General features: G+C 43.4%; 1 protein-coding gene across 1 annotated transcript in view; it reads right to left on the reverse strand.

The window, feature by feature from the left end:
* LOC121607484 (RNA polymerase II elongation factor ELL) overlaps positions 1-17,602 on the reverse strand; it is a 28,367-nt gene that overhangs the window by 8,484 nt on the left and 2,281 nt on the right. The window contains exons 2-6 of the mRNA XM_041938309.1: positions 16,941-16,988; positions 5,339-5,466; positions 4,686-4,840; positions 1,834-2,075; positions 1,055-1,179 (exon numbers count right to left, since the gene is read on the reverse strand). Coding sequence (XP_041794243.1) covers positions 1,055-1,179; positions 1,834-2,075; positions 4,686-4,840; positions 5,339-5,466; positions 16,941-16,988 — 698 coding nt within the window. The remainder of the gene's footprint in view (positions 1-1,054; positions 1,180-1,833; positions 2,076-4,685; positions 4,841-5,338; positions 5,467-16,940; positions 16,989-17,602) is intronic.

Here is a 17,602-nt window from a genome sequence, read left to right on the forward strand (position 1 = left end):
TCTTAATCATATGGTCAGTGTGGGTGCAGTTCAGAAGCATTTAACATTTTACTTTACTTACTTACTTTACAGAAGTGAAATGAAGGGAGTAAGAAAACCCAAATAAAGAAGCCTGCTCCGACAAATGAAAAAAAATGGAGGAAAGAGATCTGGGGTTTGCAGTGTTTACAGGCTATCACAGTTTTATCACACTTAGCAGGGGTGGTGAACAGTGGGGTTGTGCAATCAGCCAACATGACTTGTGCTTTTTCCAAAATGCTCATGAAGCACATGGCCTGCATGTTTACTGGCAGGCAGAGGGAAACGTACGAGGGGAGGAAGCTCACCCTGGAAAGCTCAGCCTTGCCCTTCCATGCTAATGCCATTTGGCAACACGGTGCAGGGAATATTTTCCTCCGCTTTGATGTGTCCATTAAGAGATTCATCAGTGCACAGAAGTAGTCATTTAGAAGCACCCCTTTTCAACATGATCACAGCAGACTTCTACATTAATTCAGTGGCCTTTTTGTATTATTGCCAGCACTGTCAAAACGCATTCATCCCTTAGTCTTTTCTGCATTATCTGCCCAAACAGGCCTCCAAAGGTCGAAAAGAACTTTAAAGCAACAGTTTGACAATTTGGGATATACGCCTATTTGCCTTTTGGCCGAGAGCTAGATGAAAAAATGGATACCACTCTCATGTCTGTGTGGTAAATATAGGGCCACAGCCAGAAGATGATTAGCTTAGCTTAGCACAGAGACTGAAAACAGAGGGAAACAGCTAGCATGGCTCTGCCCTGAAGTAACAAAAACCCCTACCAGCACCTCTAAAGCTTGGCTTTTGTATGGATTAAACAAACAAGATAAAGCATGTTAATTAGTGGGCTTCAGAGATGCTGGTAGGTGGATTAGCTGTTTATCTCTGTTTCCAGTCTTTATGCTAAGCTACGCTAACTAGCATATTTCCCAAAATGTTGAACTATTGCTTTAGGAAAGTAAACAGAATATTCTGTTGTACAGTTCCAGTTCTCTCACACAAGACGTTTATGCATTATGGCTAACTTGACACCCACCGGATCAGGAGCCTGTGGATGAGTTGCTTCTCCTCCTCTAGATATCCAGGCCAGTCTTTCTGGACGTGTCTGTAGAGCTCATCCTTCAGAGCGTAGCTGTGGTCTTTAGAGTTCAGTTTACCTACCTAAAAAACAGACAGCTCCCAATGTAAATACAGCAACAGAAAGAGCAGAGAACACAACAGGAAAAGAGGCCAGCGGAGGTCTTAAAACCACCAATGTGTGCTAACCTGCAACGCCCCAGCTCCACCTTATATTTAAATAAAACAAGACCTTTCTGGAGTGGGGCTGTATTGTTTCCGTGGTAAACAGTTTAACCCTGCCCTTACACAACTTAATCCGGCTGATACAAATCTAGCCAAACCAACCACTTTCAATTCTGAAAGTAGTCAGATCCCAGCTGGAGACACCCCACCCCTCTCCTGTCAAAACACAATCTTCTCCTCCAAAGATAATTAAAGCACAGTCCTAATTACAGCTACCAGCGGCGGCACAGTCTCCACTTGGCAACTGCAGTGGGACACTCAAACATTGTGAACACAGGAAGTATGCCTGAAATAAACGTACTGGCATGAGTTTTACAGCTGTAGAGCGGTAGTCTGTTCATTAGTATCATTAGGAAAAGAGCAAGTGAGGGACTAATTTATCCTGTGTAGTTTCAGTCCTTCACCTGATATCAGTTGATGCTAGAAGCAGCTAAATTTTTATTTGGTATTTTCTTTTACTTGTTGCATCTGGGTCTTTTTCATCATTAGTCAACAACGTGCTAAATGTCTCACCTCATCCAGCACTGAGGTCAGGTCAGCCTTGTCCTTTGGACTGGCCCGCTCCCTGTCCAACCACAGGAGCAGCTCAGGTTTCCTGTAGGGCTTTAAGGCCAGGAGATGAATGATGCGATCCCTCAAGGGCCGGTGTGCCACAGGGCTGGGAACCAGGCTCCTCTTGTTGCTGGGGGAGTGTCTGTTGCTGCTATCTGAGCCTGATACCAGACCTTGCTTCCTCTGGACCTTCACACACTTACCTAAGATAAAAACAAAGGAAAACAGCAGAGTTCAACATGACAACTGTGGAAGAGTTTCTTTGGTCAGGGAATGAAAAGATTGTCATGGCAAAAAGCCTTACGATCACACAAAACTAGAGAGGAACGAGGAAATTATAACTGATCTGATAACAGGATTCACATATGTTGACATTATCCTGTAATAGCACGGCCAAAATCTCATTCCTAATCCAGTCCTCAGGCCAGTTATACAAATTATGTTGAAAAAGAGGCCTACACACGAGAGAAAACCTCATACATACGTCATAGCGTTACCCTAACCCTTACCCTAATCTATTGCCATGCAATCTGCTTCACACACATGGAACAGATACAGTTTCCGCATCAGAAAAAGTAATTTTCATACATAAACACCTTGAGCATGGTACTGTGCTTGTGTACCTTTCTGTGTCGGTGTGCAGAGGCAGTGTTGCTGCGAGTGGAAAACAGTGAAAGGGGTTGACAGTAGGGTTAGCCTACTGCTGAGTAAACAGAGGAGCATGGAAACTACAGCAACTAACACAGAGAGGCCCTTTCTTCCTGTTGCACTGCTAATTCAGTTGGACCCAGCAAAGCAGTGCTTATAGATATCTGCAGACCATAATCTCATTACAACATTAAGCCATACTTTGGAGGTTTCTATAGGTCGAGGACTGACAGCGCTTTCACAGGGACAACATGAGAGAAGTGTCACATGTATTCAGGACATTTTAAAGCACAGGCATACTGTTAAAACTGAAGATATTTACACTTTCTAAAAGTAATGTTAGATATCAGTTTTAGCAATATACAGTATTCCTTGTAGGATTCACTTTAAATCAACTGTGCAAAATGCAACAGTCTTGCAGGAGCTTGTTTCAACATCTACCTTGAAACAGGCCATGAAGATTTTAGGCAAATATCCTTCCTGCACTGAAACAACCTGTACTGCCACATTTCAGACAAGCAGCGACTAGAACCGTTGTTTGACAATAATAAATTAAAGCAGCTTGAGGGAAGTTCTAAGGCTTGCAAAGATGTTTTGGGGAACAATATACCCATAATGACAGTGATGTCTCACTTAGGTTGACTGACTGCTTGACAGTATTGTAAGCGTATTTCTAAGTGATGACCAAAAACTAAAAGTAGCAACTGTTTTAATAGTGTGTTGATACTATAGAGGAAAATAATTCTACATGCTAATGTAGGAACATACTAATCAAAACATACTGAAAGTATTTAAAAAGACTCCTCCAACTACACCAGGTGTGCACACACTTCAGATGCCTTGTTTTACAGTGTCTCCTTTCCCCTGAATGCAACTGAACTTAAATCATACAGTACATTATTATGTAAATTGTGGACATTCTTCTACTCTGCAACCTGTAATTGTAAGTTGGTATATGGACATTTTTTCTGACAAGTATAGCATTACTGTACCATAAAAAGACAGTCGGTCACCACAAAGAACTGTGCTCTCCACTGCATATGGCACATACCGTGATCCATCCTCATTTACTTCTCTTTCTGGTGTCCACAAGAAGGGAGGGACAGTTATGTGCTAAAAAAGTAAAATGGGATATCCTGTAACTGCATGTTTCTAACCAGGATCTCTCATGTCTTTTAACATTTATCAGATGCATGCCTGCGCCAGATATGTTGCATTTATTTTGTAAAAGCCTCAGAGAGACTATGTCTGCATGACATGTAATGTGTAGGAACCACTTCCAACAGCTGGCTTCTACAGAAAGTACCCTAAACACCACGGAATAGTGTTGGTCTCAGGGTGGGAAGTTAACATTTTTAAAAATCAACCTGCCACGGATGGATAAATGTTCAAATTTCTCCTGCCACTCAATAGGAAATTATTATTTTGTGTTTGAAATCTACCAACCACTTTCATATTTTACTAACTGTTCGGCTGGTCCTAATTTCCCACCCCGGTTGGTCTCCGCAGCATGTTTCCATTCATAAAATATAATCTACATGAGCATTTAAATTCACATGGGGCCTCTAAATGTCACGAAGCCTCATGGCTAGATCATTTATTAAGTTGGAGCATGGTCAATTTAATCCACAATGACTCTAAAACCATGACTCAGGCAGTGAGGCAGTGAATAGGAAAGGAGATCCTGCATGTTCAGCTCAGATCACTCCTGGTTAAGACTGGCCTCTTCTTTAGATTATATATTTTGTCAAATGAAAATGGATTAAATTCCAGTCAGTGTAATTACATTTTAGGCAAAACTTCATCAGCATGAGACTTGTTAGCACATACTTCTGGCAAACTCAATCACATTAATGTTGCTGGCAGGCAAGTTGGCACGCTGCCTGAGCAATCTGGTCAAAATGAAAGGAAAATTACAAGAAAGAGAGGCATCCCTCTCGCATGAATAATTGCAACGCAGCACTTTGATCAATTATGTGATAACTTCCACACCATATGGCAATTATCAGCAGGATGAAATGGTGAGAAGCAATGGTTTAGAAGCTTTCCGGGAACATGAAAACTCTATGCTTATCTGTCCTTGATCCCTATGTGCTTGAAGGCTGCCACAACTGAGGCTGGAAGATACAACAGAACATAGATACAGCCATTAGACAAAAGCTCACTTGGCCCCGGCTTGATCTCAATTGCTGAGCGGCTCCAGATGTCCTTCTCCACCTGAGACATGCGCTCCCGGGTCGTCTGGTAGGAGTCGTCTGTGGCACAAACCGTGATCTTGTCCTGAATGCTGCCCTGGCCCTCCAGGTGATCCCTGCCCTCCCTGTATGGAGGAGAAAGGAGAAGATTTAAAGGTTTAAGATTACAAATTCTCTGGCTGGGCTCAATTAGCTGGCTGTCCGTCAAACACAAGTACTGGAGATTCTTGCTGTCACACAAACTGGTTCTTTGACTTGTGTTTGCATGCAATTTCTAGGCCTGTGTTAAACAGCAACAGTTATAAAGGCTAAAAGGCTTGAGTACAAATAAAGCAGGTCTAATCTAACCCTTAAACCAACCCTTTGACCCTTCATAGCCACAAACACTACCGCTCTGTTCTTGATTATTACTGGTCACACCTTTGAGGTCAGTTGTGGCATGACAGCCTTTTGGTGTTATTGTAGTCTTGTATGAATATACCCCGACAGTGGCACTGTCTGTTGTTGCTGTGTTGAAGAGAGAGGCCACTGTTCGGTAATGCCCTGCGGTCTCAGCCTGACACTAAATTTACGACGAATTCCATTTGCGGTCGACTGTGGAAAGAGTTATGTGTGCTGCTTACCCTGAGACATACTGGTGAATGCAGTCGAAGCTGGACTGAGGCTTGTCTTTGCTGTCACTGGACAGGTAGAACGAGAAGACTCTAAGTCCGTCAGGGGATTCTGGAGTCGGCGCTGGGATCTTCACGTACTGTAAAGATACATAGAGAAACACAAAAACAATGAGTACGGGGTTATCAGAAATATTGTTCAGAGGAGTGAAAAATCTTTACGATGAAAAGTAAAAACACTTTAATTTATGTTGAAAGCAAAGTCATGGTGATATTGAACAGCTCTACAGTGCTCTCTGACATGCTTGTATCTGCTAGCATTGCTAATTTGACTGGTGTTTATAATATGTGCTTTATCTCTAACAGATGTAGCCTGATCTGATTCAATGTAATCCCAAAGTGGAAAAACGCTGGACAAAGTCACCCAACAAAGCAGCTCCTTTTATTGAAACTGATTAGAGCAATCGTGAGCAATCTTTTTTTTTTTTTTTTAACGCATTAAATGTGACCTAAATAATCTCCCACTTGGGCCAGTCACAGAGGCTGCAGGGTACCTCCCAGGTCAGGGATGATGACCTGTAGCCAGTCATGGGAGGAGCCCGTCTGAAAGGCAAAACATAACAATAGTATAGCGGACAGCGTTTTCACTCGGCCGATAACCTCTTCTATCACAGACTGTCCACGGCTCCCTAGCAACACGCAAGCCAGCAGGGTGAAGTCTATCTCTGTCAGAAACCTGTTACATAAAATGACCCAAAAACCCACTTCCTCTAAAAGGCCAGTTCAACAGAGAAAGTCATTAACCAACAGGTAATATGTCCTTTAAAACACATTTGGCAGCGGCTCTCTTCTACACCGCCTGGAGCTGTGTTTCAGCCTGAAAATGGACAGTTTAGTACTTTTGTTGATAGAATGTCCTAGATTCAACAGACGCCCGCTTATTATCAACCATCCTTCACAAGCATGAATACGTGCTTACTGATGAGTTGCACTTCATGTGAGATGGCTGCAGCAGCTCGATTTTTCCTCTCTTTCACCTCTTTTTGTAGCGGACTTTGCGGTAGCACCTCAGGTCAAAGCACACAGGCCCTTTTCTAACTGCAGGTCTCAAGAAAAACAAATGTCAGTCAGATGGACTTGAAGCTGCGCCTTTAGTTATCAGTCGCAAGTGATTGATTATAAGCTGACTGGCCGAGAGCACAGTGTCCCTGGCAGATGTGGCAGGCACGACTATAGCTGTCACAAATGCCCAGTCATGCAGCAAAGCCATAAGCATTTTTTCTTTTTTTTTGCAGCACAGAGCCAATGAAAAGCTCCTCTCCTCAACACCCCTCCTCCTCTTCTAAAACCCAACGCATGCCATTCACCCTGCCCCCATCAGCCTCCAGCTTTCCTTCATGTGCACAAGCCCACCCATGTCAACACAAAACGCAAAGCAGCCCACAAGGCCATGGACACTTGAGACACACAGCTGACCATTAATTCTGACCTATTTATGTCTGACCGTTCACATGAAGTGGTAAAGCAGAGCCCTGCATATGCCTGCTTTGGGTTTTACGCCAATTAAGGACGATCAACCAAAAAAGCATCAAAGTGAAGAGGGACAAGAGGCGAGCCGTGTCCTCAGGAGCTATTACTTTAGGAGAGTAAAGTAGTAGCCGCCTTGACCAAAATTAGAAGCAACAAGTCACTGAAATGGAGTTACTGAGGTAGAGAAAGGCATGCAGAAGAACTGCATTTGAATTTGCTTGAAAACGAGAGCGCTGCAACACAAAAGCTAGCCTGTGATAAGACGAGAGTGTACATTTACACATTTAGCATTGCAATAGTGCCACCATGTCCCCTCTTTCAGTCGATGGCAGCAGTATGAGCCCCCTCCAGCCATGCATTAGATTTGCCTGTCACCCCCATCCGTGCCACCGTGCACACTTCACATTCTAATTCTAATCAATGTCACTCAGGTCAGACTGTTCAGAGGTCGCCCCCGTTTTATTCACAGCTTCCTTCTCAAGCTTCATAACCATATGTCATTTAACCCATTAGTTCCCAGTTCCTGACTCCTGAAGCGGAGCCTGTATCTCTTACACCAGGATCACAAACTTAACCCTTAAAGTACAGCAAGAAGCAAAAAACATGAACCACTGAACTTGAAACTTTTGGAAAATACGCTTATTCACTTTGTTACAGAGTTAGTCGAGAGGATTGATACATTGTCAGTATGATAAATACAATGCTACAGCCAGCAGCCAATTAGCTTAGCTTAGCACAAAGACTGGTAATGGGGAAACAGCCTGGGATAGTATGAAGGTAACAAAATCTGCCTACAATGCACAAACTGATCATTTTATATCTTGTTAATCTGTACAAAAAGTCAACTGTCTTAAACTATTATTGATGTTTTAGTAGAAGATTTGATGAAAACATCCCATGTAAAAATGTCTGATTTGCAGTTAAAACAATCCTGTGAAACACTGGATGAACATTGGCCACTAAAACATTGCCTAACAGTCCTTAAGTCAACAAACCGGAGTGTGTAATGGCAGTTACATTGCAATATCTACCTTAAAGTGGAAACAGACAACTTTTCAATCCCCCCAAGCACGTCCAAGTGGTTTTATTGTTGGTGCCACTTTCGCAAACACAAGCGGATCGCTTTCATTTTTCCTCAGAGCCCAACAACGACCAACAACACAGGACACAATGCATTTGTTTCAAGATATCCGTGAAGAAATGATCAACACCACTTTGGAAATAAGAGAGAAGAAAGAAGCACATTCACTGCAGAGGCAAAGTATCAGAATTTTATCTGGAGTAATAACATAGTTTGAGTATTGTTTTGTGCAAACAAGTAACTACAGTAGGGGCTGGAGGGGGAGTAGAGGAAAAAGCGTGAGTTCATTCATTCATCCAATCTATAATGGAGACATGAAAGCAGATAGAAACATGCCAGCCAGAATGGATCGCCAGTCATATATAGGCTGAGCTGTATTGTCTGTCAGTACAAAAATACCAAAAATATCTTTTAGGTGATTTAGAAAATGCTGTTACATAGTTGGTCCAACACTGACAAGCTTATTTTTCACCTGCAAAAAACATAATACTGTGGTCACACTTGTTAATTATTGAACTGTTATGCCCAGCCTAGGGGTACCTGAACATAACATGAAGGTGCCATCCTTCACTGGTCTCACACAGTCACACCAAGCGCGTCTTCACGGTATAATTAATATTTTTATTTATAACAATAGATACTTTTTTCTGGGACACAGAGATGAACAAAACAAATCTGAAATAATGTGTAAATTAATTTAGGAGTGAGACCTACGCCAAAAAAACAAACAAAACCATGCTATACTTTTAGGGAGTTTACCACTTTCCTAAGCAAATAAAAAGATCAAAATGAAACACAAATTCTAACCTCCCTTTCTAACAAAAACAGGAGAAAACTGGTTGAACACAAAGTCGTGGCTCACTCAAATTTGCCCAATACACTGGATAACTGAGACAAAGGAAAACGCCGGTTCGATCGGTGTGTGCTTATCATGCTGGGAGAAGCTCTCACCCTCACATGTCTGCAGCTGTTTATGCCAATGCTTTCTAACGTCATCAGCTCAGGACGTAACGTTCACAGTCATGTTACCTGTTGAAGTCGCAGGCATTTTCGCTGCATACCAACAACAAGAGGAAGTCGACGACTTTGCTGTAGTCTGAGCAACCAGAGGTTTACAAATTAGAGCTTTCAATAGTGACAGCAGACTACACTAATCATCACAGCCAGTTTATGCAAAGTGGTCTTTTTCATCATCATCATCATCATCATCATCCCACCCAGCCTGATGAAATTAGCTGTGACTTTTGATGTGTTTAGTCAGTGACTTTGCTTGTGCCGACAGGTTTGTGGTCCTGAAGCTACTGTCAGTCAAGTAGTAGGTGTAGATTTACATAGAGACGCTGAGTCATAGACCACTCCATATGGAGCTTTGCTCTGATCCCCTGAGGCCATGTCTGTGTGTGCGCGCGTGCATATGTGTGTGTGTGTGGTGTCGCTTTGTCTTTTTTTAGGAAGAGGAAGCCCCGCACTCCCACTGGGCACATACAGGGAGCGAGGTCAAATATTTGACGGTTTAGGCTCCGTGTCAACAGAGACAAACTCTTACCAGTCAAACTTTCAGGAGTCACCAGGCACGATAATAAATTAGCAAACAAAGAGACAAAGACTCTGAACTTAAATTCCTCACTTCAAACATGAGCAACATGATGTTAATGAGTCACAATAAGTACACACAGGAGGGTTTTTTTAAAAGTTCTCAAAATTAGCAAACAGAGTTCAGACACAGCTAATAACAGCTCATAGAAAAATAAAAAAAAATACAGCTCCTGGTCAAAGTCTGGTGAGTCATGTATCCACATCAATGGAACTGATAGAAGCTCTGGTTAAGTGACTCCACCAAACTGCACGCATTTCTATCAGGATTGTCACAGCAACTCTTACAGCAACTGTTAGATGTTATGCTTCCATTCAATAATATTGACATCCACATCAATGCTTTGATTGTATGGCACACATAGAGATGGTGATAATGTTCTGGTACTCAAAATGAGACTAATCTAATACTGAATAGGCTGAATGCGGTTTCTGAGGTATCAAATATTACCAAAACATCAGTTTAACTCAAGTTCTTTTAATTTAGAAAAATATGTCACTGTAATTACTAAAATGCACTTAAGATATTTATGTTTTCAGTAATAGTCCAATTTTTCCTGATGTATAATTTAAATTTTGTATTCATGCTGCAGGAGTTATTAAATCAGTGCTATTTGTCCAGCTCAGAAGGAGGGAAAGAATTCATTAAATTGCTCATTCACCATAGTATTCTAATTATGATTGTGTGAGGCCTTAAATCTGATGATTAATTAATCAGAGAAAAGCTTAACGGGGTATTATCGTCATCAGACGGTCCTTTTAACATGGGCCAGTTTAATAAAATTGAATGGCTTCATAAAAGCAGTGAGAGCTGTGTGCTGTAACGCCGCCTATTCTCATGATGCAAGTCAGGTTTAGGCGTTGGACAGTTACAGTCACAGCAACCAAATGGCGTCAGAACAGCAATCCTTAACACCTTGTCTGTGCAGCCCCCCATGGAGCGTACAGGCTGATACAATAACTGCCTCTGTGGCCACGGCCCAGCCACATCTGCTACTCCAGGGCCTGTGTGTTTGGAAATGTCAAATACTTTCAAGCTGTTATAAGGTGTGAACTGGACTGGAACAGAAAATCTTGGTGGGGGGGGGGGGGGGGGGGGGGGGCTCAGCAGTTGAACAAGGACAAAGGACACCATCGGGGATGTCCTTGTAAAACTTCATCTTTAACTCCCGAGCGTGTTTAAACTGCACATCTTTGATGGGGTTAAACAGAGTTCTTAACCCTGTCGGTTGGTGAGAAAGGAAAAAACAGCTTCACTAAAGAGATACCCCCCCCCCCCCCTCAACAGCCCTGTGCTTTTGCAAGCCAAACATCTGCAGGGAAAGATGAGAGGATAGTTTCTCTCCCTGTCTTTCTTTTCTTTGCTCTGCAGACGAAAGCGAGAAGGCAAGGTTCCCAGCTCTGGTATTTGGCATGGCAACACTGAGATGGGAGCAGGCGCATGGATATGTGATTTACTCTGAAGTCTTTGCCTCCTGCCCCTGTCTGTACTGACACTAGTTACCATTGTCTTCTCATCTGAGCCTACTCAGCCATAGCTGCTCTGTGAGCTGCCCGTCTTTTGTTCTAGCGTCTTCCCCCACAAAGCTGAGTGCAATGGGCTGTCGGCCCGCCTGGATTATTCATGAACAGCGGGGACGTGTGGCTGTGTGTTGTTGGAGGGTAAAGGGAGGGATTAGGGGTTTGGGTGTGTATGGAGTGGGGGGGTCGGCGGTGGCTCCCAGTAGAGCCAGTGCATTGAGGGATGGCCCTTAATAGTCCTCCTTTAGGAATGTGGCGAGCGATTCAGTAGAGAAAAGGGGGGATGGATCCTGGCTGGAGCAAGTGTATCTGTTCCTAATTCCCTCTTTACAGCATTTAGTTTGTATGTTAGTGCAAAGTTGAGATGCATCATATTATGGGCTCCACAAGTTGAAGTATTGGCGCAACAGTGGAAGACATTGGACTGTCAGCCTTGCTTTAGTGTTACATGCAGTCAAGCAAGTGCAGTGATGCTGACAAACAGTGTCTCGGAGATACGCAGGGGTCAGATTAATTATTCTTATCCAACGTCCCCAAGCTTTGTGCAGTATGATCTACAATTCCACTGTGACTCATTTGTTGAAAACAAAAGAAATGCGTGACATCACCCCTTACGGTCTAAATTGTGCTTTCAGTGAGCCCGGGTGGATGTGGTGGTTCCTGTGCTTGAGGATCTATTCATTGAGGGGGGTTGGTAGAAACAGGAAAGCAAAAGAAGGGGGGGTGGGGACTGATGCGAGTTAGTGTGGGGATATGGGGATGGGCAACTGTCGAGCATCCCCCAAGGTACTGCCTGTTATGCCAAGTAGAATCAGTCTTTTTCCAAGAAGCTGGAGCTAATCTGTCAACCTCAACAAACACTCTCCGGCTCCCCACCTCCGACACCAGCACCCACCCCCCACTTACTGTAGGTGCCTTCCTCCTTCTACACACAGGGATGGAAATTTTTAAAGTCTGTGTTAAGTGATGGGGCCCTGTTTTTGCAAAATTTAACCTAGAACCACATTAAAAAAAAAAAGATCAATTAGACACACTCAGACTGTTTTTCTGTTTGGATTCCCCCTCTAAACATTGCCTACTTTGCATTAGATGATGACTGTTTGGAAGTTAGGAAATTCCCTTTACACACCGATTATTAGACCTCAGATGCACCGACAACAGTAATGTGTCTCCCTTGTTGATTCCTAGCTGTTTCACTGGAGCAACTCCACAAAACCACTTGGAGCATTGCACTATACTCCCATTACTGGGGTTTTCTTTCCACGCAAGCAGGCAGTCTGTAATCCTTTAACAATTCACAGATTGTACGTTGGAAAGTTTGTCCAAACCTGATTAACTTGCAGGGAAACGTGGAGAAAGAGGGGAAAATCCGAAAACATGCACCGAGATGTGACGTGTAAAATCAGGTTGGCGTGGTTTGAAGAGCTAAGTCAAATAATACGCTCTGTGTGCTGTCAAACACAGTACAATTACAAGTAACACGCAGGTGTAAGAAAGGACAGGTTTTTCAGGTGACTGCAGGTGATCAGCTTTTTGAAAGTAATAGTATGAAAAACATTAGAAAGCTTCAAAAAACATCCCTGTGGAGATCACGGTACACAATACTTGAATGTGGTGATACAAATCTAGTGAAGATACTCCTTTTCATGCAGTGTGTACCTTCCACCACATAACTAGAAGGGATTACATAAACCTGTTAAGGCTCTTTGTCTGTAGGTTAAACAATAGTGCTCTAGTGTTGGTTTCAAAGCTTTAAAGACTCCTCACCGCTGTACAAAAAAACACTGCCCATGATTGCTTGCAGTGTTACTGCTGCTCATATCCTGTTGTGCAGCATTTTTAAATCCAAGAAGAAAAAAAATGTTTGCGATAAGACTCCTCAGAGGCCAGAGCTGACAGCACATGAAATGGCTCATTGTTAGCAGCTTTTTTCAGCTTTTTTTTAATTAATAATCAACAGCTTTGCAGAGTATGATTTATCAGAGGTAGATAGAAAGATATATTATAGATAATTTATCAAATGAGGCATGATTCTATTAAAAGGTGTGCAAGACTTTGCTGAAATTAGTGTTTTTGTGAGGTGAAGAAGAAAACTGGCAGTAAAACATAGTTAACACACACTGTCGCTCTGATTGGACACAAGGGGCTCATGCCCATTTTATTAACTTTGATTCTGAGGCCAGTACAAAAAAAGCCAGGGAGGTCATGTGAATGAAGCTGGCCAGACATTTAACATTAGTCTAAAATGTCACATAATTCCTTGCATTTCCCAGACAGCATCTCCATTCCCATTCATCAGTTATCTCAGTGCCAGTATGTTGTGGTTGTTCACACTGAATCTTTCTTGCTGAGTTTGCTGATATCGAGCTTATAATTTAACAGCTGATCAAACAGTATTCAAATTTACCCTCAGTCACTTATTCACAGCAGCATGTGTTGTTATTGTGGGTTTTTCTCACTGCTTTATCCAGTTCCGCAGGGTGGCGCTTCGTATTTAGTCCCAATGGTCCTGGATTAGCTCGGAATGTAAATAAACAACACAAAGCCACAAGAACACGTGACTCTGTGTGTGTTTCACTGTATTTCTAATTCTGGCAAATTCAAGTTTTTAGCTACCTTTGGTCACACTGCCTGCTCAGTTTGTGCCATTGATTTCTGATCTTTTACAGCACTCGCGCAACCATGAAATACTCTCAAAACACTGCCACAGTCACCATGGCATCCTTCAGAATCCCTTGTTTGAAGCTAAAGAACACAATAATGACAGAGGAGCTGACTCAAGAAAAGTCCTCTTTAGGATCTCATGAGGCTTGTTCCGAAAATATACTGTATGATCTAAAGATCGTAAGGCCAACTGCCTCTGCATAAACACAGTGGGCCTCAGACGAGCAGAGAACACAGAGACTTTTGCCTGGCTTAACACATCTGGATGAATAGAGCGGCGTGTGCCCTTTCAGAAACACGTGGGACAACTCTCCCTCTCACTGCTATGCCACTGGGAGAGGACAGCTCTCAAACCACATTCCTGTTATTGTTATTCTAATTAGCTTCCAGAAAAAAAAGGGGGGGGAGAAAAAAAACACGATGCGCGCATGCACACATACACACTCGCACACTGCAAAAAGATTATTTGCAGTGCGAGCGGGAGGCGAAGCAAAGCGGCATGGTGGCGGGGGGTAGAGCCGGAGCAGCCGTGTGTGAGATAGAGGCCCTGATGTCTCCCAAGGATTCAGCCAAGGCATGGGGTGAAATAGCAAAATAATCAAGAGGGCAGGCGGGAGGGAGCCCAGGGGTAGCTAGGCCTTCGCACACAGTCGTCATGAGAATGCCTTTAAGAGCACCTCCACATTCCCCTCGTCCGACGCCGGTGCCTTTATGTGACAGCTGTGCACATACATACAGCGGACAGGGCCATAAACAAAAACAATTACGCTGGCACCTGCAATTCAACATTTATGAACTGAGGAGGAAATGAATCTGATGTCACACCGGACACAGCACCGCACGCAGCATTTAAACATAACGTCCAAGCTTACTACGACAATATTACACTCCTAAAACATATATTCAGTGGTGCACAGTAACACTGGACTCCTCAGTGTTGTGCCACAGTGGAATGGGTGAGATACAGTGCCGTTTAACCCATGCAGAAGTGTAAGAAGAACATGCTTTTATAAAAACAAGCCCTGTAGCAAGGGATAAAACATTTCATAATCAATATGCACCCTGCAGCATGGCTCTACTAAAGAAGAACTTACACAAGCTTCATTTCTTACTAAATGGATATAGATCATGCCAACAAGCAGGCGCCGTTGCCAGCCCTAAAGGAAAATAAGCACTAGGATGTGAAATTCCAGGCCATGGGAACCGAGACCAGCTCTGAATATATTCTTTAATCCCTGCTGATTATTTCAAAGTAATCCGGAATCTAATGTCTTTTCAACTTCCATCTTAAACAGAAATGTGAATAAAAGGACGTTTCTGCTTCTCCTATTTCTTTATAGTTGCATCACAGTCTCCGCTTTTTTTAAAATGTTCTTTCACAGCTCCAGACTTTAGCTATTGATCAAACCCATTCAGTCCAATTTCCTCCAATATCATCCAGTTTAAGCCTGTTTAGAGGTGAGATAGATTCAAAATTATGTATTGTGATTTGTAAGTTTCACAGTTGGCTCAAACACCACTTCCAGGGGAATCTAAGAGCTTGTGTCTTTCATCGCATGATTACAAGCTTGCCAGGCAATTTACAATGGTTGGGCTAAATGCCGCAGGGTCACAGAGAAAGGCAGCCGAAAACCTCAGCGTGCTATTTCTCGATAGGAGCCCTGGCCTCTGATACCACTGAGCCCTGGAGTGACGCCAGGACAGTGATTTGAAGAATTCCTCTGGTTTTTGTGGCCCTGGAAGTGCCCCTTTACAGGAAACGTGACATGAGCCATCAGACAAAGATCAGAAAGAGGCAGTCGTGGCTTCTGTGATCGAGCTCTACAGCTGGCAACTGTCAGCGGACGCAGACCTCCTCGCTCGCGACACATGACCTCTCGGACCTGCTTTTGAGGAAGAGATGAGCTCCAGCAAACACTTATCTGGCAAATTAAAAAAGTAAGGGAAGACATCTGTAAACCTCCAACATGGAAGACACAGATACTGGTTATCCTCTTGGTCTGTTGTATGCCAGACTGCCATGTTCACCAACATCCTCCCCCCACTAACGGCTTAATCTGGCCTCCCCCACCACCAATGGTTGCAGCTACCTCATTAATGCCCAATCGTCCAGCTCGGGGACTATTGTCGGAGGGGGAGGGAGCCTGTGCTTGAATTCCGCAAAGCAATTTGAATATGTAATGTGCCAGCCGAGATATAATCACCAAATCCTATTCAGTGATTAAAGAACACTTAAATTGCACTCACTTAACATTTCTTCACAGAAAGACTCTCATGAGCAGGTTAATCTGCTGCTCGCTTTACAGATGTTTCACTACATGTTTACATATAGTATTTGTGTTTTGGACGTCCATTGTGCGCCGCCTGGATAAAAATTCCACCGTTCATGTATCATTACTGTATTTCAAATCTTTCATGGCTGCACGGAGACAACAGGCATGGAGACATGGGGACTCCCTGGGGTTTGCCAACCCCCCCCTCCCTCCTCCCCCTTCCCGAACAAAGCCTCCCCAGTTGCGAGCCTGACCCAGTAACCTGGCTAGCAGCCTGGGGGTATAGCGCACCCTGTCTTAGGGCTTCCAGGGTCTGTGTGAGCACACAGGGCCAGCATTTGTGTACAGAGCAAAGTCACTTTCGTCAATGCAATCGGCTCTTGCGGGGATTAGAACAGCTCCTTTTAGACAGGGCTGATTGTGTGGTAAATGTGTAGTAGCCTAGCAGGCAGAGCAGGGAGGGTGTAATAGTGGCCCGGCTAATCTGGCCGGACACAGGCATCTTTCTTTACAGACGCTTCGCAGGAATTCCCTCTTGCTTTCAGCGCCATGTGTTTTAGTAGATTATACATACATATGCAATCCAGGATATTTGACACAACATAGCATAACTGAGCAGACTAATGATGCATTTCCCTCAGGCTTTTGGCCCGGTGCATTCAAAGCAGCCATATTCTCCATGCTGATCACTGGATTGTTCAGCTCCTGCATTTTAACAAATAAAAGAGTCCAAGCCAAGAAAATCCACCGGCTGAAATGACACTAAAATCATCCCGACATTTGGAAAGCCACGAGGCCGACCTCTCTGCGGATACATGCATGTGCTTACTGAATGCTTCAGAATCAAATAAGATGTGCAGAGGAACTGTCACAAGTGTGCTCCACAGCAAATCAGAACTAATTAGAGCATTCAATTTCTGAGGCATTAAGGAGAGTATGCAAAACATCTTACCCCCTGGCTCCCCTTGAAGCAAATCGCTGGCTGATTTGATAGTGATGCCTGAGGAGAGAGAGAAAAGGAAGGAACTGGTCAGGAATCGTGTCCATGTTTAATCTAATGGACAGCTCATACATTATGAGTGGGAATATATTGCATTGTTCCAGCTCCAGTCTGGGGTTTTCTCTAGATAGCAGCAGTCTGGCTTGATGAGACAAGACTCGGTAAACTTCTCTCATTAAATGCCAAAATGTTGCCATAATTGCCATTTCCCATCAAGGTTTGTCCTGATAAATTACTGTCATATTTCTGTATCGTCAAGTCTGCAGTTCAGGGGCTTCTGGCCCTAATCTTCAGGGGAATGCCTTTGATTAATCGATCTATGGCTTCCAAAAAACCTTGCTCATGTCGATCAGTTTGCTGAGCATGTTTGTGTGTGTTTCAGCTTATCTCCCCTCTAAATGATGAAATGAAATAAGGCTACAACAGATCCCAGGGGAAAGACAAAGCTCCTTCTGAAAACAATTATATTTCTTTAAAAAGGTACTTTTTACAAGCCCTCTGTCCTGTGTTTGTGACTGTGCTGCTCTCCAAGACCACAGCATACCTGGCTGAAGCTCCCAAACAGCAGATTGTTTCTTTCCCACCCTACTGTTAAAACAAAACAAAATCAGAAA

Source organism: Chelmon rostratus, chromosome 6, assembly GCF_017976325.1.
Source record: "Chelmon rostratus isolate fCheRos1 chromosome 6, fCheRos1.pri, whole genome shotgun sequence".
Lineage (NCBI taxonomy): Eukaryota > Metazoa > Chordata > Actinopteri > Chaetodontiformes > Chaetodontidae > Chelmon > Chelmon rostratus.